The sequence below is a fragment of the Ammodytes marinus genome, assembly GCF_949987685.1.
Source record: "Ammodytes marinus genome assembly, chromosome: 19".
NCBI classification, from domain to species: Eukaryota; Metazoa; Chordata; class Actinopteri; order Uranoscopiformes; family Ammodytidae; genus Ammodytes; species Ammodytes marinus.
Genome location: NC_137223.1, coordinates 17,530,706 through 17,553,509, shown reverse-complemented (window position 1 = coordinate 17,553,509; position 22,804 = coordinate 17,530,706). Strand labels below are relative to the sequence as shown.

General features: G+C 40.1%; 2 protein-coding genes across 2 annotated transcripts; one reads left to right on the top strand and one right to left on the bottom strand.

The window, feature by feature from the left end:
• Nucleotides 1-1,939: 1,939 nt before the first annotated feature.
• On the top strand, nucleotides 1,940-7,165 carry gzf1 (GDNF-inducible zinc finger protein 1). The gene is made up of 8 exons (XM_080047601.1): nucleotides 1,940-1,971; nucleotides 2,474-3,522; nucleotides 3,990-4,173; nucleotides 4,331-4,500; nucleotides 4,733-4,827; nucleotides 4,984-5,151; nucleotides 5,310-5,467; nucleotides 6,079-7,165. Exons 2-8 carry the CDS (start codon nucleotides 2,489-2,491, stop codon nucleotides 6,784-6,786), a joined length of 2,517 nt encoding a protein of 838 aa, XP_079903727.1. The 5' UTR covers nucleotides 1,940-1,971; nucleotides 2,474-2,488; the 3' UTR covers nucleotides 6,787-7,165.
• A 1,278-nt stretch (nucleotides 7,166-8,443) lies between these two features.
• napbb (N-ethylmaleimide-sensitive factor attachment protein, beta b) lies at nucleotides 8,444-14,607 on the bottom strand. Its single transcript, XM_080047912.1, has 11 exons — nucleotides 14,425-14,607; nucleotides 13,377-13,456; nucleotides 13,005-13,121; nucleotides 12,797-12,843; nucleotides 12,055-12,132; nucleotides 11,864-11,919; nucleotides 11,149-11,233; nucleotides 10,948-11,052; nucleotides 10,796-10,864; nucleotides 10,654-10,704; nucleotides 8,444-9,704 (listed from the first exon to the last, which is right to left on the bottom strand). The coding sequence occupies exons 1-11, from the start codon at nucleotides 14,523-14,525 to the stop codon at nucleotides 9,603-9,605; spliced, it is 891 nt and encodes a 296-aa protein (XP_079904038.1). The 5' UTR covers nucleotides 14,526-14,607; the 3' UTR covers nucleotides 8,444-9,602.
• Nucleotides 14,608-22,804: the final 8,197 nt, after the last annotated feature.

The window sequence follows — 22,804 nt, the reverse complement described above, 5'->3', positions numbered from 1 at the left end:
ATTAAAAGATTGCAGATTTCTGCTATGACTGTTTGACCTTTTGTTTTGTCAGTGATGCAGCACATGTTCATCGGTCTTGATTACACATTTCAAGTGATGATGACACGCAAAAACCTCAAGTCTGTTCCCCTGTCAGCCATATCTTCATTCTGACGAAGCATCCTGTGAGAAAATCACAGACCACAGCTGGGGTTTAATATTTAACAACGACATGACCCATAAACTGAAAGTGCTGCTGAACTTTTCTGTACATGTCACGCTACAGTGTGCTACATAACAAGAAAACAGAAAATGTCACCTGTCGAGTCATTACTGCTATGACTGTCTCACAAGAAGATAAGATTCTATTATTTAAGGAATAGAATCCACTGAAAAAAAGCGATTGCATTCCTGTGCCCAAAGTGAAAAGCGCTTTCCTAATGCACTAATGGCAATATACTGAGAATTCATTTGTTTGACTTGTCTCATTAATTTGCACATAGTAATTCAGTATTCCATTAAAGCCTATAGGCTTATTCTCGCAGTAATACTTTACACCATATTAATATCTATGCAAATAATTTCAATTTCTGTGAGCATACAGTCACAGATCACTGCAGTTGCAGATGTTATGTGTATTTAATATAAAGATGAATCAGGACTTGTGTGAAAAGTGCAATCTATAACATATGGTATTATGTGTATGGCAGAGGAGTGTATAATGTAATAAAAGCCAGACGAACACAGTGTTCCAGGTTAAAGTCTGCATAGCCTCGGTCCAGAGAGTAGTATGAGTCACCGGAACAGAGCAGATTGCTAGCTTGCAGAATTCATTAAGACAAATGTAAGGTTTATGGATTTTCTCTCGAAGGAAAAAAGAAAAACCCTTGGCAGCTGCAGAACAGCGCCCCAGTGAATCCTCAAGTAGCTTTCCATACACCTTTGGAATGACAGCATGCTTTTTGCAACGCTGTAGAGGGGGGGTGTATGCCGGTATGACTGTAAATCAATGAGCTTGGCCATTTTGTATTGTTTTTGGAACCATTTTCATACAACTAGTCTACAAATGACTATTTAGGCTACTATCATATGAGTATATAGCCTCCACAACATAAGCAGTCAGTTCAATAAAAAATTAGAAGGCTATGTCTGCCTAAACTCTATGCTAGAATAAGTGTTGTCTGTGTGAAACTGACACAATGAAGAAGAAAATACAATTTATAGGATAAACTGCCTTTTTTGTATCCAACAATGGCAGTTTGCATCCTTTCATGTCGTTCTGTGCAACAGCGCCCCCGTGTGGGTATGAGGCAGTAATGTACCAATAAACACTGAGAGGAGATATTATCAGTATTGGAGTTACGGTAGTTGTGCACAGCCAGAGCAAACTGCAGCTATAGAGTTTAGGTAACCCCAAACAAAATGTACTAACCTACATAAGGCCTACTATTTAAAATACCTGCAATACTGCTAAGGTTGCTTTATACCTTTACTTTACACTTAGCTTGCAAAAAGGAAATGAAGCATTTTTACTTTTTTTATGTAGGCTACAGCAATGAGAGCTAGACTAGCCTTTAGTAGAAAAAAGCATAAGGAAAGACAGTATTTTGGAGGAAGATAAGGCAAAGTCTCCTAAATGTGTTATTTTAGATGTTTGTTAGCTTAATTAGCTTCACAGTAAAGCCTCAAATGTAACGTTCACAGTAAAAGACGTTCACACAGATGTCAGAGGCGCTATTTTTTCAGGCGATTACATTCTGCGCTTTTAGTCGACAAAGCTGCTAAAATGATCCAGGAGCAGTGGTTTTACTCGGTAATGCAACGTTTCAACGCAAACGTAACTGAAAAACCGATCCCAAATCAGCTACCTCGGCACCGGATGTCGGTAAGTCAGAAAAGACGTGAGCCGTTTTCGGCAGCGACTTCTACAGGAAATACCTTCCGCTGTGGGGAACATCATTTGTGAGGGGCTGCCATTTTACCGACCTTACGGTAAGAAAACTCACGCTCTGTTTTGGCGTGTAGTTAGCTGACTGTTGCTGCTGCTGCTGAAACTTCACTCGAGTGCTGTGTTCGATGCGTCGCACATTCAATTTATTATCGCATTCTGACCAGTTTGTTTTGTGTTGATAGTTCACGTTAGCTAAACCTAGCTTGTATCATGTGTGTGATGCTACTGTTAGCAGTAACTAACCCTTGCAGTGAACGTAATCAAAACAAAAGCACAACAATATGGGTTTAAACACTGACTGGGCTTTGAGGAGCACCCTGTGTCAGAGAGGTTCATTATTTATCACGAGCTTGCAGCACTTCGCTTTACATTAGCTGCTCCTTTTTACTTTTGAGCAGATTTTATCTATCTTACATTCAACGCACTAAGAGTAACCCCAACGATAATGCACGAGAACCACAAATTACCCAAAATTCAATGCAACGTTGGTTAAGTATGTTAAGCATCGCAAGGCACACCAATATTTTCTTCTTTTTTTATCAGCAGCACACATGAATCATGGGATTCAAAGTGATCCAGCTCACCTCCAAGTCCCACTATGAAAACCTGCTGTCCTCGCTGCATCAGCTGCGGCTGCACGGACAGCTGAGTGACGTCACGGTGCAGGTGGACTACGAGGGTGAAATGGAGGAGTTCCAGGCCCACCAGGTGATCCTAGCAGCGTCCAGCGGCTACTTCAAGGACATCCTCCTCTCTCAGGACGCTAGTACCACCCGAGACAAACTATCACTCTCCAACATGCACCCCAAAGATTTCTCCAAGTTCGTGGAGTTTGTGTACACAGGTAAGGTGGAGGTGGCCCGGGACAAGATCGGGGAAGTCCAAGCGACGGCGTGTCTCTTGGACTGTAAGGACCTGTCCGATGTTTGCCACGAGGCCATGAGTGCCGGCATCCTGCAGAAACCCTCCAAGGAAAAAGCATCATCGCCATCAGATGTTGTGTGTAGTATTGCCTTACAGAAAGCCAATGCAGACAAAATGAGGACGAGAGGGAAGAAGAAGACGAAGCAGCAGCCTATAAGCTCTGTGTCCCTTAAGCGGCAGCTGTCTCCGCAAAGCCCAGAGAAAGACGACGTTTCGAAAAGACCAAAGGTGAAGAAGGGAACGGCCAAGGAGGGCAAAACCAAAGGGACAACAAAGCTGAAGTTGAGGTTGTCTGGCCGCAAAGTTGTCCAGAGGCGTATAGTCACTAAAAGAAACAACAAGGACTTTGACAGTGGAGACGATGAAGACGCAGAGGAGCACGAGGACAGGACGGACGCTCAGCCAGAGAAAGGAGACGGGGGGACACGGCTGAGAGTTCCAGTCTCAGACATGGACGATGACTGGGCATGTGACGACGATGACATGCACAGTAATGATCCTGAAAGCTCCCTGCTGTTATCTCTGGGGGAGGAGGAGGAGGAGGAGGAGGAGGAGGAAGAGGAGGGACAGTCCGAGAAGACAATAAAGAGATCATCCAAAGCTCAGTTTGAGTGTAACACGTGCCAGCGGACCTTCCACTATGAGAGGAGCTACTTGAAGCACATCAGGTAGGACAGTCAGACATCATGCTGCCTGTGGGTGTAATTGCCTGTTGAGTTAGTAGAAAACCAAGTGTTTTATTCCAGGGCCTTGAGCCAAGCAACCATTACATGGCAGGAAAATAGTTCACAACCCCATGTTGTTGACTCCTAATGGAGTCAGTGTGTGCACTGCAATACGGTGGGAGATGTGTCATCTTATAGGACTTTGGTCTTGTGTGCTATACAAGGACCTCAGTGTTGACACTAATCAGACAGATGCAGGTTTTGGTCAGTTGGGAATTAGGTTACACACCAACATTGACTGTCATGTTACTCATGTTCTGATTCATTTAAATAACAAAACAAGATGGGAATAGAGTAAAAGTGGCTTCAAGATCCAGTACAAAATCTGATAGCTTTTGTTTTTTAAAGTTGAACAACCAAGCTGCTGCTTAGTCTTCTGATAGAGCTATAATAACCTGTTTCTTTCCCAGTACGTACCACGGGGTGAAGGCAGATATCATCTATCGCTGTGAGACCTGCCAGCAAACCTTTGCCAACCGCAGCAACCTCAAGATCCATGAGAAGCATGTCCACAACAGCGAGAGGCTTTTCTCCTGCGACTCGTGCACAAAGACCTTCAAACGAAAGAAGGACGTTGTCCGCCATCAAAGACAGGTGAGGACTCCACACACACAACCCCTCACCTAAATGTCTTATTACAGTATTATTACCATGATAAATATATGCAAAATGTTATTTACTTATGCATTAAGAGTCACTTTTATCTGCATTTTTTTTTTCCTGATTGGATATTTTTCTGCTGTTTTATTAGGTCCATGAGCGGAGCAATCAGCACCATGTCTGCCCTGACTGTGGAAAGGCGCTAAGCTCCAGAACAGCCCTGCTGTTGCACGAGAGGACGCACACTGGCACCAAGCCTTTTGAGTGCACTGACTGTGGGTCCAGGTTCACCCAGAACTCTGCCCTCAAAATGCACCGCAGGTACTGTACACTGCTGGTCAGATCATCCTTAATTGTAGGGGTGTTATATAGATGCTTGTAACCCAAAAAAGGTGTCATGGTTTAATCTTAAGAATTAATTGTAAGTTGAGTCAGTAATTATTTTCACTCTTTGACAAATACCTGGACTTGAGCCTAATTTGACATATTTATAAAATATATGAATTTGTATAAAATATCTGTGGTCTAAGCTAGTCCGTTTCACTACTTGTAGGACTCACACAGGAGAGAAGCCATTTGCCTGTGACGAGTGTGAATCACGGTTCACCCAGAAGCACATGTTGGCCTATCATAAGAGATCACACTCGGGTAAGAGCGATATCTTTTCCAAAGTATTTTTTTGTTTGACTGATCCTCATAAATTGGGGCTTGAAGCCTGCTGCCAAATAAATAGAAATCAATCTTCACACATACCATTCAAAAGTGGTTTAACATCATTGTCTTGGCTGTTTTGTGTTCCGATAGGAGAGAAACCCTTCATGTGCGAGTCCTGTGGGAAGAGCTTTGCGTCTAAAGAATACCTGAGACACCACTCCAACATCCACACGGGGTCCAAGCCATACAAGTGTGAACATTGCGGTCGAGGCTTCACTCAGAGGAATTCCCTCCACCAGCATTTGAAAATACACACAGGTAATTGTGGAAATCACAGACATATTTATTCTTTTTAATTTGGAGGCATAATGTACTTTTACAGCCCACTTTTTTATTGTGTTTTTATTTTCCTTACTGGTGTTCCCTGTTTGACTTGTGTGTTTTCTGGCTTATGTTTGTTCCTTTTCTGTTGATAGGTGAGCGTCCGTACAGCTGTAAAGACTGCGACAAGCAGTTCACCCAGCTCAACGCCCTCCAGAGGCACCAGCGCATTCACACTGGAGAGAAACCTTACATGTGTGGACTTTGTAAACGTACGTTTACAGACAAGTCCACACTTCGCCGGCACACTATGGTGAGCAGCAGAGCTTATCCAACTGTAATGATAACTATAAGAAAGTGTATATTTAACTGTATCCATACAGAGTTGATCAAACTTGTACTGTGGCCGGACCAAAGATAGAAACAATTATAAATAAAAAAGAACATTGTTGAAGGTGGTCCAATTCTGGAGAAATCTTGATGTCAAAATAATTTGTCAAAATCGGTGGATACCTCCTCACGATCCGCTACCTGTCTGTGCGGTGTGTGTGTGCTGAAAAAGAAAAATCCAGTGTTATAACACAGCCTAGACTCTGTAAACTGGTATGTTGCTAGCTAAGACGGGCCCTCTGTTAACATTACATTTGTTTACATACCGGTCTACAGAGCAGAGACTGTGTATCAACACCAGATTGTTGTTCTTCGCACACACAGTATGGATATTCACCGCTTTTGAAAAAAGGTGGACAAGCATTCTCCAGAATCTCAGACTGCACCTTTTTAAGGTTATATGGCTTTAGTAAAATGTCCACCAATACATGTTTATTTCCCGATCAATTTCCCGGTGTGTAAAGTACTTTGTACCACTTATGGACTCTTTGGCAGTGTTAAAAAAATAACATGAGCTCTTTCTCAACTAATCAGATTCATAACTCAGAAGCTCCCTGGAAAACCTACCTGGTGGTGCTGAAGGGAAATGTGGAGGATAAGAAAGCCAAAAGTCCCACCAAGGGAAAGACGGAAAAAGCAGGAGCAGGGGAGAAAAAGAACACTGCTAACAATAGCGATGCTACTGCTGCTAGTGGTACTGACACTTGCACTGATACTGCTGGCGGTACCGATAAAGCCCACACTGACTCCATGGTAGCACCGGCCGACACCGTCACCATCCCCCCTGAATGGACCACTCACGGGGCCATAGCACTGGTCAGCCACGGAGCTATGGGAGGGATCACCGTCATACACACCGAGGTGCCGCACGGGACCCATATCCAGCCCATAGTAACCACAGACTCCACAGGGGCCAGCCTCTTTTCCCTAGACGGATCCACCATTCCTTTCTCCATACCGGTGTCCATGGCTCACACTACTATGCCCCTGTCTTCCTCCTCCTCCTCCACCTCTCTGTCTGTACCCACCGCCACGTTAGCATCTGTCTCCTCCATGGAAATCCCCACTATCTCTACCTCGTCTGTCCTGGAAGCTGCCGTCTCCCAGACCATTCTGGCTCCACTTTCAGATCAAACCGCCTCTTCTTCTGAAACCAATCTTTTGCTCCCCGACATCCAGACTGTGATTGTCACCGAAGATCTTTGTCAAAAAGATTGTGAAACTGTGTCAGACAATAGCTGAGCCAAGACAATCCATGTGGATATAAATTAAGCAATTAATTTAGTTAATCCCATTTCAAATCCCTTTTTTTTAATGATATTCATGTATATACAGTATACAATGAAATTAGCCATGCAGAATGTGTGTTCTTCCAGTGTTTCATCATCATCGGACTCTGAAGTCATTTTCACTTGTCTCCTATTCTCTTGGAATGTCTGGGTATTCATTTCAAATCACAACGGTATTATTAGCTATAATAAATCAGTTAATATTGTACATTATCCACATAATATATAGGTTGAAATGTGGCATAAATCCCATTAAATATTTACAGATAAAATGAAGGTGATTATTCAATTTATTACATGCAATGAGGAGGTTCAGTACATTTTACCACACCTGTTCCCCTGTGCACTGACGGCATCGTTTTGGCAACTGATGATGATTTACGACGGTCAGAATGTAAATTAAGTAGCTTAAATCATTCAAATGTGTGGCACCACTTCCATATAAACACAGCTGCGTTTCAAACTGTTAATGTTCAGCAGGTTATTGCATATTAAACAACTTTTTATAAGGATTTATACAGCTGCCTGCAATAACAAAGCCTAAAGGAAGACCACCTCTGAATATGTCAATTGTATTCCCATTTTCTTTCATAGCTCGCATGTGACAAGAAAAACCAAATCTGTTTGATTTATGGTAACTAAACTCAACGTTTGAATCCGTTACCATCTATACAGTATTGTGAATATGGATGCAATGTAGCCGCCATAGATAGTAAATAATAGGTAGCCGCTAAAAGTTTTCATCTGTCAATAGTGGCATGAAAAAACACATGCACACTTATTGCATTGTCGACACTTGATCAGTACTGTCAAAGGACATGACACATTTATGTCAGATCTAGCTTATGTACATCAGTGTGACAGAATATTGATTTTTAACCAACAAGCTCCTCCAATGTAGTGCTAATGTTTTGGTATAGGGTTACAGTCAGATCTACAGTGGCAGCAAGAATGTCACACACGGGATTGTGAAAGATCAACAAAGGAATCTATGAACTTGATTAGTTATCAGTTCAAACAAAAGCAATACATATTGTATTCAGTCGTCTCATCACTCAAGTAACAACATATTAATACATTTTAATGGAGGAACAAAATAGCCAATCTGGAATAATAAAGTTAATATGACATGCTAAATATAAAATAATAATCCCCCTATATATCTGTTTGCACAACATGCACAGTACTGGAATATCACCTGAACTTGATATAAAAGTGTATGGCCCAATTTTTACGTATCAAAAAGCTAGAAGACAGATGTTATTTGGGCCACTGAATTCACAAGTTCAATGAGAAAATATGTGTGCATTATTTAAGATACACTTCAACTTCACTTCAAGGTATTTATTTATGTTGAGTAACTGAAATCAGATTGTTGTCGTTGTTACTGTTGTTAGCAGTCAATTCAGTGCTGACTGAAAAATACATCTGCAAGCAGTGAGGCGCAATCTTGTATAACATTGGATAACATACCCTAAAAGACGATTGAAGGTGTATTGCTATAAATATAACATTGCTGTTTGGGTGGTAAGGACAAAAGGCAGGAGAGCACAGTCGGGAGATATACCTTTATTATTGTCCATTCGCACAAGCATACAGATCATATCCAAGGTCCCATTGTCATTCCACCCGGAAGAAGTTGGATACGCAGGGCGACTGACCCTTTAGTAAAAACTTTGGTCTGGCTCACACGATGTGAATGTTCTCACAACACTAAACTAGAAACACAATGACATGCTTGGGACTACTGGCCATTTGGAAGGTTGCACCGCAGTAGTAAAAACCTTTTGATGATGAATTCACGTCACGACACGGCACGAAATGGAGCGACTAAAGCTGCACATTTGCCCCCCCCCACAGATTAACTTCCCCTGGAAATAAGGAGTTTCTACATCAGTGCTTTTTTGATTCAAAAATGACATTTGTTGCACAGGCAAACTATAAATCACAGCGTACAGATTTTAACAGCCAAAGTATTATTACATGAACAAAAACCTAAAGAAATAATAAATCCTACTAACGTTATGCAAGTATGAAAGTGTACGGCTATGATTAGACACAAATGTTTAACAGTCTACACTTGGTGCATATCGTCGCCCTTCCTCTAGAAGAGTCTATCCTCGTTAGTGATTGTGTGGGGGAAAAAAATCACTTTTGTAGCCGTCATGACATTAGTTTTAAGAACAATCATGGCATTGATTTGATCCCTTCTCTTCCTCTCCAAACAAATACAAAAGAAATTCAGATAGTGGTACATTTACTGAAATCCATAGACACAATTATAATAATCTTATGTACAACAAACTAAAAACATTTAAAATGATAAGTAAATTTACACTAACAAAGTTTACAAAAGAAGAAAATAAGCTGCATCTGACTAGGAAAAGATAATTGTACAAAACATGCGGTACTTTTTGTCATACTAACATCAGTTTCAATACGATATACCGCTCTGAAACCCCCCCCCCCCCACCCCGGGACAGATTTCAGCAGAAAAAAAGGTATGCAGCAATCCTCTAGAGAGAGGTGAGGGCGAGAGGATTTACATTCTAACTGGATTCAGATACACTCGTACGGAAAGCAAAGGGACTACTCTTGACAGTGTAGCAGTGAGCGGTGGAATACTTTAAATCATCAGCGGACACTCATTTCCAGATGCTATACACAGTGAGGTGAGTGAAAAGAGGGTGTGTGTCTGTGTGAGTGTGTGTGTGTGTGAGAGAGAAAGCATGCATGATGGATTTGTTCCTCAGTGCCCCTGGGTTCCTTTCATTTCAGATCCCCTTCATCACCCTGAATGGTCTTTTTGATGCGCAGCAGGAGCGTTGTGTGCCACTGGTCCAGGCGTGAGATCGAGTCGTAGTCTTTAACCTGCAGGGTGGCAAGGGAACACAGAGATAAAGCAGGTTTTCCCTAAATTAGGATGACAAATTTTGCTTTATTTGTTACACATTACTGGTTATTTTCAGAAGAAATTCGAACCAGCATTGCATATGTGTGCAGTATAAACTACACACCTGTGTTTAATTCAATTCAGTATATTTAAGAAGGGGACAGTGCAAATTAATAGAAAACATGATCAAACATTGGATAAGAAATGCCAGAATTTTTTCTGGCAACTTTTTATCTGTAGTTCCCTGGCCTCCATGTTAAAAAGGTTAATAGCCTATTGATGTATATTTCCAAACCTTAGACATGAAAACGTAACATACTGCAGATGAGGAGAAATCTTTTAAATCTTAAATCCATACAAATGAATGACGGTTACATTCGAGCCATTGCCAAAGTAGTTGACACAAAGTTGATTAAGCCTATCAGCTCCACAAAACTCCCTCTTTATTTCTCGGTATGCCAGTTTATACAAATTGGTGTTTCCGCCTGACACTGTTGCAGTGCAGTAGCTTAGAAACATCCCCCAAAACGTCCACAAAATGTTTAAGTTGTTGATTCTACTGCTAAGAAAAAAACTTGACATACAACATAAGGGAAATATCCATGCACGATCACCTAAGGCTTACCAATATGTAGATGTGCTGAGAGTGTTGTTGTTATTACTCAGAATTACCCATGGGGGTGAGAGAAGTTCCGCACTGTAGCTTTAAGAGCTATTTTTTTATATGGTAACAGCAATGCAGTCCATCAGTCTGTACCAGCTTACGTTTAAACACACAGTCCTGAGAGACTGAATGGATACCCAAGATCCAGCCTTCAACTTCAACTACAAGACCTGAAGCAATGTGGCTCAGCCCTGTGATCAACAAAAGCTGGGCTTTAAAACCTGGGAACTTTTTTCTTTGGTGTGTTTCTGTACAAGACTTACTGCTTCTGTGAAAGCCTCGCTGTTCTGTTCCTCATGAGCATCAAGAAGTTTCTGTTAAGGAAGAAATAATAATTCAGAAACAGAATAGATTGAGGAGAAAAGTAAGCCATGGTATTCCTCAGAGTCCTTTGCGTCAACTTACCTTCAACAGTTTGCATTCTCGAGAGTCGGAGTAAGCCGGGAACATCTCCTCATATTTTTCTATAGCAATCTGCGGAGAAGCAGTGTGTTAAAATTCTACAACAACACCCCATCCCAAATCCTGAGAGGGAACCACAAAAAGTATCCAGTCACCTTAGCGTTGAGCTCGTCGACGATGAAATGACAGAGGGAGGCTTTGAAGAAGTACTCCTTGGCGCTGTATTTCAGCAACGGGTTGTCCATCGTGCTGGCTCCAACCTTTATGCATCCAAATCAAACAGCATGTATTACAAATATCGGCATCACAACGTGGGTGTTGATTGATAATGTGCAAACATGACGGATGGTACACACCTGCTCGTAGATCTCAATGGCCTTCTGGTACTGCTCCAGCTGAGCACAGTAAGACCCCACCTTCAGCAGACACTTGTTGGCAGAACTAAGGAAAAATTACACAGCAAAAATAGGTACATCACACATTTAATATGATACAAACTATCAAAGCTACCTATTTAGAATATGTAATGTATGAATATGTAAAGAATGGGACAGAACTTTTTACTTGTGATAGTAGGAAAAGCGCCAGTGTCAGTAATAACAATAACAATGGCTCCGTTCCATTTAAAGTGGGTACCAGGAACTTTTAAATCATGTTAACGAAACAGTCAAATTTTTCTGACGATTATAAATGACTTGTATCATTAAACTAGACCATCAGCGAAAACAATGCTATTTTGATTCACTTTTGCTCTGGGACGATTCCCCTCGAAAACTTGAAAACCTCCGGTTACATGTCCCTACAAATGCAGGCAAAACGAGATTTCCAAAAACTCCACTTTGGATAAACCTTTAAAAATGCTACAGTTTTGGTGTCTGGTTGTGACAAAAAATACCCGTGTATGTGTGGACATGGCCTTAGACCGTTATATTAACAGGGTGAACGTATGCATATAAACATTTCTAACCACTTTTTGCCTTATTTTCAAACACACAAACATGGCATCTTTAAAAGTCAGTTGATATACAACGATGTTTCATTCTAGAAGAACAAACAGTGAGAAAAAAGTACCTGTTGGATTCTTCTCCTTTGTAGTAGTCTGCTGCTTGTTCATAATGTGCAATAGCCTTTAGCAAAGAAAAACAAAACAAATACTGTTGTGTTCCTCCAAAGATACATGCCCTATAATGGTAGTATTAATAATGTTTTGTTGTGTTAACTGACCAGGTAGCCTGCCCTGCAGTTACTGTATGTGGTGTTACCTTTTCGATATCCACCAGTTCAGACTCGTAGATCTCTGCGATACCGATGTGGTGTTTGGCTGCGATGGTGAATCTTCCCTGGAGGCGGAAGAACAATAGGAGAAGTCAAATCGTTGCTAACCAGATCCATCCACACACACCTTTCAAGTCAGCAAATGTTACATTGTCAGTTCAGAGAGGCTAGGTTAAATAGTAGCCTGGGCCTTCACATCTACAAGGTTTTAGCTTTTGAATTTAATAGATAGATAGATAGATAGATAGATAGATAGATAGATAGATAGCTTTATTGTCATATGCACCGTTACAGCACAATGAAATTTGCCTTTTCAGTACACACCTCTCCAAGAAACATACAAGACAGTGACAATAACATGGGTGGACAGGAGATAGTGTAACTGCAGGGTCGCAGCGGTGCCGCGTTAACTGGAATAAAAAGATAGGCCAATTGATCAAGGTATCGGTGTGAAACTAAATAAATTTGTGTGCTGTGAACATATTGACAAAGAGCCCCAAAGTAAAATCTGTGAGTGGCAGGCAAAGGCCGAGGAGAGCCTGCTACGTCAATGTGTATAAAGATTTGATTAGATTTTCAGTCATCTCGATGATGTTATATCCAGGACTAATACTAAAGGTCAAAAGGAAATTAGAGGTCACATGTAGTCTGAGCCATAAAAACAAAAAAAATATACGTGAGTTTTACTGTCGATCACAACATAGATTGACCCTCCTACGTGTATCTTACCATGTCTGTGTATATATCGACGGCAGCACTTAAACACTTGATTGCCTCTTTTGGCAGCATTAAAAAGGGAAGAGGAGGGAACAGTTAGACATTGTGTTAAATGTTCAACTCGAACAGACCGTTTACACAGCAGCCTATTCTGTGTCAGCGTTTGTGCCGTGTTTTTTCAATACGATCAAAGTTAGCTAGACTTTGCATGCAGTCTCACCGTTCGGGTCAGACTTCTTGAAAGCATTTCCCGCATCGATGAAACTGGTGGCGGAGTCATGTTTGTTCTGCAGCTGCATGTGGATGCGCGCCGCCTTGCAAAATGCCCCTCCAGCGGCTGAGGACAGAGGAAAGAGGAGGGGGACAGAAACTTTAACACACATATTCCATACTTTATACTCTAATTTATGCACATAATTCCTTTTTTTCCTCCTCTCTGTGGCATCTTCAAAAGTGCTGTGCTTTGTAGTTTTAGTGCCCAGATTTTCTTTGATGCACATTATACTACATCTTCTCCAGTGAGTTTGTTACATTGATTATAAAATATCTTCAGTAAAAAAAAATAAGAAAAAGAAAAAGCTTCTCATCTCACCGTTCCAGTTCTTGGCCATCTTGAACATGTTGGCTGCTCTGCAGTACATCTCACATGCTTCTTCCACTTTGTGTGGTCCACTAGACAAAAAAAGGAGGGGGGGGGGGGAATCACAAGTGATTACAGTACACATTTTCATAAAGGTACCAAATTACCGGCATACAAAGGTAAAGATGGATAAAACAAATAATCAGTGAAATCCAACAAAGTATAACACGATCAAACATTCAAATATAAATTACATGCATTTGTTAGATATATACAGTATAACAAAATGTTAATGATCTCCCCAAGGTCACTTGTACCATAGGAGTAAGAGTGTCTATAACCATTGTGACGACAACCAAATTGAATCTAAATCGTAAATCTCAATCTGAAACAAAGTGAAGCATGATCTGATGAAGTGGAGGTTTGCCTCAATCTCTATCCTCTACGAATCTTATCGATACACACTGTTGTGCTGTGTCCAACAGTAAATGCTAGGCCACTGCCATGGGGATTCTGACAATGGAAATGGTGTGGCTTTTCACCCAGAGTATATATTTTTTAACTGGCTTCTCTGCCTGTAATGTAAATGAAATGTTATAACCATAGGCCTTAATGAATTGACCGTTCATAATCATGTAGGCCCACATTAATATAGATGCTAGCTTGCATAAAGTGACGACTGGGTTTCACTATTGGAAAGGTTTAAAACACGGTCAAAGTAGATATCAGATCTCACTAAAATTGCATTCATCTGTTAAGTTTTTTTGACTGCGTAGCTCTAATTTAAGCTACATTTTGGTCTATGGGGAGTCGTGATCTGCAGGCTAGTTTACAATAACAGTAACAGCTAATTTAGCTAACTGCTATGCATGGATTATTGTACTACGCCACGTGTCTCCCACTGGTTTCATTTCTAACTAAACAACAATAACCTGCTGGTAAACAGTTAGATAACTAATCGAATGTGTGTGGCGTCAACACAAAAATAGGCTGCGTGCCAGCTGTGCAGCTGACGTTAACGTTTGCTAGCTGTTTGCTCTTTGGTGCAGTGCTGTCTTACCCTCCAAACATCCCTCCCAAAAAAGAGCCTTGGGATTTGAGTTTTTTGTCAGCGTCGGCCATTAACTGAATGGCCTCCTTCTCTTTCCCAGAGTTGTCCATGTCTTCGTTTTTACTTGGAACAAATGTGTGGCGAGGTAGAAAATACCCGCAGAGAATTGTGCTATGTTGCCTACACAGAGAGGATTACAGTCGACGGGTTTATTTAGTGTGGGCGTGCCCCTGCCAGTGGCTTAGTTGAGCACCGAGGCATCGCGGGAGTTTGAGTGCGGCACAGGAGCGGCGCGGTTGGCTTCCGGGCAAAAGGAACTACAACTCCCAGTGAAACGTGAGACTATTTTTATATCCCGTGAGTCGCGAAAACGTTTATTTGACGTTTATTTATTTGCTGTCATTTCTTTTTTTAAACAGTATCAAATCACGTTTTATTTTTATTTCTTTAAAGATAAAATAAAATATCTCACTGTCCGAAAAATCCTAAAAAAAACACATTTAGTGTACTTTGTTTTTATGTACAACAGAGGGCGCTAAAACATTACAACTCGACATCCCTGTAAAGATAAATCTTGATTTCCCACTTAAACAAATAAATTACATAGGCTATTAAATATTAGGCCTACCAAATATGCAAAATACTTTTCTTCTACGTTTCAAAGGAAAACTTTATAATTAATGTACAAATCATTAATTTATAAAATACAATATTGAAAAGAAAAATGAACAGTCGCCTATAGGTAAAATAAGTTAACCTCAACCTGGTACTAGTAGAACAATGTGCAGTATTGGTCACACCCATAGACTGATAAGGTCACACCAGGACATCCACATACCTTCAAAAGAGCCTTAGGGGAACATGAGGGCGATGTTGTTTCTTTCACAGCATCAATTTTCAGTTAAAGTAGGCTAGTACTTGGGACTCATTCCTGTCGGATCAGATGATGGGTGAAACATGGGACATTGCTGCAGGTTCACTAAAGCTGCTGCACAGTCGACTTCACATTTGTCCGAAAAATGCTCCCACAGCACAGGCTTTGAAATAAAAAAAAGTCCATTGGTATTTATCAGAGATATTATTCAATGGTCAAAAACTGAAGTGATTCCCACCTACCCTTCATTATAGGAAAGCATCAGAACTAAATGCAATTCTTGAGTTTATTGTTTGAATCGGCTGTGTGAAGTTCAAAGTTGAATTGCCTTACAATGTGCAGTGTTCACAAATTCAATAGCATACACTGTTGCAAATAAAAACATTGATCAGTTAGGCCTAAGAGTCGTATATCAGTTTCATGGTCCGTGCTAAAAACTAGTTCCCAAGGCGTTCACCATAGAAAGAACACCAACATCATCAGCTGTGCCACAAAGGAGGGTGCGTTTGTTTTACTTATTAATGGTTAACGAATGGCTTAGCAATGGGTGTAGCCGGCTATTGGCTTGTAGAGACACGCCAAATAGCCGGCTATAATTAGCAGGGTAAATCTGATTTAAATGCGTCACTGATTAAAGGATATGTTCAGTTTGTTCACACAAGTCTGTGTCAAAACAATAGTCAGTTGGCCATTTGAGCACTTGAAACAGGTTATTACTGTGATCCTCCTGTCCGGAGTCGCTGTTATAAAATCCCTCACTTTCGTGGTTCCAATGTAGTTTATGGGGGACAAATTCCAATGTTCTTGTTTGGTGCAGCAATGATTTCAAAGGTTTATCTGTTTAAGATTTGTATTAGTCTTGAGTCATACAAATCAAGTTAATGTATCTTATCAAAAGCTTATAGTCCTTTCACAGCAGTTCAAAGGTTGGTGTAAACATGGTCCACATGAACACTTGACTCAGAAAGACTTGAAACATTGGGATTCTTTCCAATCTTGATTTCCCACTTAAATAAATAAATTACATAGGCTATTAAATATTAGGCCTACCAAATATGCAAAATACTTTTCTTCTACGTTTCAAAGGAAAACTTTATAATTAATGTACAAATCATTCATTTATAAAACACAATATTGAAAAGAACTAGAATTGCAATTCCTTGAAGAAATTGTGGTGTGAATGCTGACGCTGATGTTGAAGCAGCTGAAGCTTCACTGCTGAATGTTGATGAAGAACGAAGGATGAATATATCTGAATCAACAGAATGGTTGAAAAATTGAATGTTTGAAAAATGTGGAATATTTGGAAGTTTGAATGGACTTTCTAGCTGAATTGAGTAATGAATTATGACCTTGAACTATGACCTCCAAAATGTAATCAGTTCATCTTTGAGTCAGAATCAACACTTGTGCAAAATTTGAAGAAAAACCGTGGAAGCGTTCATGAGATAATGCAGTCACAAAAGGCAATGTCACAGTGACCTTGAAATTTGACCTTTGACCTCTAGACTCTTGTGATGTCATCTCTGAGTCATAATAAACATCTGTGCAAAATTTGAAGAAAAACCGTGGAAGCCTTCATGAGATAATGCAGTCACAAAAGGCAACGTCACAGTGACCTTGAAATTTGACCTTTGACCTCTAAACTCTTGTGATGTCATCTCTGAGTCATACTCAACATCTGTGCAAATTTTTAAGAAAATCCGGTGAAGTCTAAAATTTGGTGTTGGAACGGGGATTCAAACCCCCAGCCCTGTGTTCAGCTCAATCAGGATATTACCATGTAATGTCCTGTAGGAGCTGAACATGTAAAATGTGGAATGAAGTTTATCGGATGAAAAATTACTGAGTTAACGCAATTTGAATTCTCTCTCTCTCTCTCTCTCTCTCTCTCTCTCTCTCTCCCTCACCCTCTCTCTCCCTCTCTCTCAGAATACAAATTTCACTTGTATTCTGGATGTATCATAAGAGATTGAACTCTTCTCCCATTCTGTGACCTACATTATCCTATGATGTCACAGCCAGGTGCAGAGGTCTCCATTTACTGCAGTATTGGGCACACCCATAGACTGATAAGGTCACACCGGGACATCCACATACCTTCAAAAGAGCCTTAGGGGAACATGAGGGCGATGTTGTTTCTTTCACAGCATCAATTTTCAGTTAAAGTATTTGGGACTCATTCCTGTCGGATCAGATGATGGGTGAAACATGGGACATTGCTGCAGGTTCACTAAAGCTGCTGCACAGTCGACTTCACATTTGTCCGAAAAATGCTCCCACAGCACAGGCTTTGAAATAAAAAAAAGTCCATTGGTATTTATCAGAGATATTATTCAATGGTCAAAAACTGAAGTGATTCCCACCTACCCTTCATTATAGGAAAGCATCAGAACTAAATGCAATTCTTGAGTTTATTGTTTGAATCGGCTGTGTGAAGTTCAAAGTTGAATTGCCTTACAATGTGCAGTGTTCACAAATTCAATAGCATACACTGTTGCAAATAAAAACATTGATCAGTTAGGCCTAAGAGTCGTATATCAGTTTCATGGTCCGTGCTAAAAACTAGTTCCCAAGGCGTTCACCATAGAAAGAACACCAACATCATCAGCTGTGCCACAAAGGAGGGTGCGTTTGTTTTACTTATTAATGGTTAACGAATGGCTTAGCAATGGGTGTAGCCGGCTATTGGCTTGTAGAGACACGCCAAATAGCCGGCTATAATTAGCAGGGTAAATCTGATTTAAATGCGTCACTGATTAAAGGATATGTTCAGTTTGTTCACACAAGTCTGTGTCAAAACAATAGTCAGTTGGCCATTTGAGCACTTGAAACAGGTTATTACTGTGATCCTCCTGTCCGGAGTCGCTGTTATAAAATCCCTCACTTTCGTGGTTCCAATGTAGTTTATGGGGGACAAATTCCAATGTTCTTGTTTGGTGCAGCAATGATTTCAAAGGTTTATCTGTTTAAGATTTGTATTAGTCTTGAGTCATACAAATCAAGTTAATGTATCTTATCAAAAGCTTATAGTCCTTTCACAGCAGTTCAAAGGTTGGTGTAAACATGGTCCACATGAACACTTGACTCAGAAAGACTTGAAACATTGGGATTCTTTCCAATCTTGATTTCCCACTTAAATAAATAAATTACATAGGCTATTAAATATTAGGCCTACCAAATATGCAAAATACTTTTCTTCTACGTTTCAAAGGAAAACTTTATAATTAATGTACAAATCATTCATTTATAAAACACAATATTGAAAAGAACTAGAATTGCAATTCCTTGAAGAAATTGTGGTGTGAATGCTGACGCTGATGTTGAAGCAGCTGAAGCTTCACTGCTGAATGTTGATGAAGAACGAAGGATGAATATATCTGAATCAACAGAATGGTTGAAAAATTGAATGTTTGAAAAATGTGGAATATTTGGAAGTTTGAATGGACTTTCTAGCTGAATTGAGTAATGAATTATGACCTTGAACTATGACCTCCAAAATGTAATCAGTTCATCTTTGAGTCAGAATCAACACTTGTGCAAAATTTGAAGAAAAACCGTGGAAGCGTTCATGAGATAATGCAGTCACAAAAGGCAATGTCACAGTGACCTTGAAATTTGACCTTTGACCTCTAGACTCTTGTGATGTCATCTCTGAGTCATAATAAACATCTGTGCAAAATTTGAAGAAAAACCGTGGAAGCCTTCATGAGATAATGCAGTCACAAAAGGCAACGTCACAGTGACCTTGAAATTTGACCTTTGACCTCTAAACTCTTGTGATGTCATCTCTGAGTCATACTCAACATCTGTGCAAATTTTTAAGAAAATCCGGTGAAGTCTAAAATTTGGTGTTGGAACGGGGATTCAAACCCCCAGCCCTGTGTTCAGCTCAATCAGGATATTACCATGTAATGTCCTGTAGGAGCTGAACATGTAAAATGTGGAATGAAGTTTATCGGATGAAAAATTACTGAGTTAACGCAATTTGAATTCTCTCTCTCTCTCTCTCTCTCTCTCTCTCTCTCTCTCCCTCACCCTCTCTCTCCCTCTCTCTCAGAATACAAATTTCACTTGTATTCTGGATGTATCATAAGAGATTGAACTCTTCTCCCATTCTGTGACCTACATTATCCTATGATGTCACAGCCAGGTGCAGAGGTCTCCATTTACTGCAGTATTGGGCACACCCATAGACTGATAAGGTCACACCGGGACATCCACATACCTTCAAAAGAGCCTTAGGGGAACATGAGGGCGATGTTGTTTCTTTCACAGCATCAATTTTCAGTTAAAGTATTTGGGACTCATTCCTGTCGGATCAGATGATGGGTGAAACATGGGACATTGCTGCAGGTTCACTAAAGCTGCTGCACAGTCGACTTCACATTTGTCCGAAAAATGCTCCCACAGCACAGGCTTTGAAATAAAAAAAAGTCCATTGGTATTTATCAGAGATATTATTCAATGGTCAAAAACTGAAGTGATTCCCACCTACCCTTCATTATAGGAAAGCATCAGAACTAAATGCAATTCTTGAGTTTATTGTTTGAATCGGCTGTGTGAAGTTCAAAGTTGAATTGCCTTACAATGTGCAGTGTTCACAAATTCAATAGCATACACTGTTGCAAATAAAAACATTGATCAGTTAGGCCTAAGAGTCGTATATCAGTTTCATGGTCCGTGCTAAAAACTAGTTCCCAAGGCGTTCACCATAGAAAGAACACCAACATCATCAGCTGTGCCACAAAGGAGGGTGCGTTTGTTTTACTTATTAATGGTTAACGAATGGCTTAGCAATGGGTGTAGCCGGCTATTGGCTTGTAGAGACACGCCAAATAGCCGGCTATAATTAGCAGGGTAAATCTGATTTAAATGCGTCACTGATTAAAGGATATGTTCAGTTTGTTCACACAAGTCTGTGTCAAAACAATAGTCAGTTGGCCATTTGAGCACTTGAAACAGGTTATTACTGTGATCCTCCTGTCCGGAGTCGCTGTTATAAAATCCCTCACTTTCGTGGTTCCAATGTAGTTTATGGGGGACAAATTCCAATGTTCTTGTTTGGTGCAGCAATGATTTCAAAGGTTTATCTGTTTAAGATTTGTATTAGTCTTGAGTCATACAAATCAAGTTAATGTATCTTATCAAAAGCTTATAGTCCTTTCACAGCAGTTCAAAGGTTGGTGTAAACATGGTCCACATGAACACTTGACTCAGAAAGACTTGAAACATTGGGATTCTTTCCAATCTTGATTTCCCACTTAAATAAATAAATTACATAGGCTATTAAATATTAGGCCTACCAAATATGCAAAATACTTTTCTTCTACGTTTCAAAGGAAAACTTTATAATTAATGTACAAATCATTCATTTATAAAACACAATATTGAAAAGAACTAGAATTGCAATTCCTTGAAGAAATTGTGGTGTGAATGCTGACGCTGATGTTGAAGCAGCTGAAGCTTCACTGCTGAATGTTGATGAAGAACGAAGGATGAATATATCTGAATCAACAGAATGGTTGAAAAATTGAATGTTTGAAAAATGTGGAATATTTGGAAGTTTGAATGGACTTTCTAGCTGAATTGAGTAATGAATTATGACCTTGAACTATGACCTCCAAAATGTAATCAGTTCATCTTTGAGTCAGAATCAACACTTGTGCAAAATTTGAAGAAAAACCGTGGAAGCGTTCATGAGATAATGCAGTCACAAAAGGCAATGTCACAGTGACCTTGAAATTTGACCTTTGACCTCTAGACTCTTGTGATGTCATCTCTGAGTCATAATAAACATCTGTGCAAAATTTGAAGAAAAACCGTGGAAGCCTTCATGAGATAATGCAGTCACAAAAGGCAACGTCACAGTGACCTTGAAATTTGACCTTTGACCTCTAAACTCTTGTGATGTCATCTCTGAGTCATACTCAACATCTGTGCAAATTTTTAAGAAAATCCGGTGAAGTCTAAAATTTGGTGTTGGAACGGGGATTCAAACCCCCAGCCCTGTGTTCAGCTCAATCAGGATATTACCATGTAATGTCCTGTAGGAGCTGAACATGTAAAATGTGGAATGAAGTTTATCGGATGAAAAATTACTGAGTTAACGCAATTTGAATTCTCTCTCTCTCTCTCTCTCTCTCTCTCTCTCTCTCTCCCTCACCCTCTCTCTCCCTCTCTCTCAGAATACAAATTTCACTTGTATTCTGGATGTATCATAAGAGATTGAACTCTTCTCCCATTCTGTGACCTACATTATCCTATGATGTCACAGCCAGGTGCAGAGGTCTCCATTTACTGCAGTATTGGGCACACCCATAGACTGATAAGGTCACACCGGGACATCCACATACCTTCAAAAGAGCCTTAGGGGAACATGAGGGCGATGTTGTTTCTTTCACAGCATCAATTTTCAGTTAAAGTATTTGGGACTCATTCCTGTCGGATCAGATGATGGGTGAAACATGGGACATTGCTGCAGGTTCACTAAAGCTGCTGCACAGTCGACTTCACATTTGTCCGAAAAATGCTCCCACAGCACAGGCTTTGAAATAAAAAAAAGTCCATTGGTATTTATCAGAGATATTATTCAATGGTCAAAAACTGAAGTGATTCCCACCCTTCATTATAGGAAAGCATCAGAACTAAATGCAATTCTTGAGTTTATTGTTTGAATCGGCTGTGTGAAGTTCAAAGTTGAATTGCCTTACAATGTGCAGTTTTCACAAATTCAATAGCATACACTGTTGCAAATAAAAACATTGATCAGTTAGGCCTAAGAGTCGTATATCAGTTTCATGGTCCGTGCTAAAAACTAGTTCCCAAGGCGTTCACCATAGAAAGAACACCAACATCATCAGCTGTGCCACAAAGGAGGGTGCATTTGTTTTACTTATTAATGGTTAACGAATGGCTTAGCAATGGGTGTAGCCGGCTATTGGCTTGTAGAGACACACCAAATAGCCGGCTATAATTAGCAGGGTAAATCTGATTTAAATGCGTCACTGATTAAAGGATAGGTTCAGTTTGTTCACACAAGTCTGTGTCAAAACAATAGTCAGTTGGCCATTTGAGCACTTGAAACAGGTTATTACTGTGATCCTCCTGTCCGGAGTCGCTGTTATAAAATCCCTCACTTTCGTGGTTCCAATGTAGTTTATGGGGGACAAATTCCAATGTTCTTGTTTGGTGCAGCAATGATTTCAAAGGTTTATCTGTTTAAGATTTGTATTAGTCTTGAGTCATACAAATCAAGTTAATGTATCTTATCAAAAGCTTATAGTCCTTTCACAGCAGTTCAAAGGTTGGTGTAAACATGGACCACATGAACACTTGACTCAGAAAGACTTAAGACATTGGGATTCTTTCCTTTATGGATTCTCTTCATGAATAACTCGGATGTTCTGTCACTCTGTCCAGATTAGTTAGTAGTTTCAGCATGAAACAAGTTCGGCAAGAGAACTTCAATTTCCCAGTTATTCGAAACATTCATAATGTATTTCTTGAAAAGCA

Excerpts from the sequence above, each read along its gene's own strand:
- gzf1 (XM_080047601.1), top strand. The coding sequence starts at position 2,489 with ATGGGATTCAAAGTGATCCAGCTCACCTCCAAGTCCCACTATGAAAAC. Across the intron at positions 3,523-3,989 it reads AGCTACTTGAAGCACATCAG|TACGTACCACGGGGTGAAGG; the intron begins GTAGGACAGTCA and ends TTTCTTTCCCAG. Across the intron at positions 4,501-4,732 it reads GCCCTCAAAATGCACCGCAG|GACTCACACAGGAGAGAAGC; the intron begins GTACTGTACACT and ends CACTACTTGTAG.
- napbb (XM_080047912.1), bottom strand. The coding sequence starts at position 14,525 with ATGGACAACTCTGGGAAAGAGAAGGAGGCCATTCAGTTAATGGCCGAC. Across the intron at positions 13,457-14,424 it reads TTGGGAGGGATGTTTGGAGG|TGGACCACACAAAGTGGAAG; the intron begins GTAAGACAGCAC and ends TTTTTTGTCTAG. Across the intron at positions 12,844-13,004 it reads CAAGAAGTCTGACCCGAACG|AGGCAATCAAGTGTTTAAGT; the intron begins GTGAGACTGCAT and ends TGCTGCCAAAAG.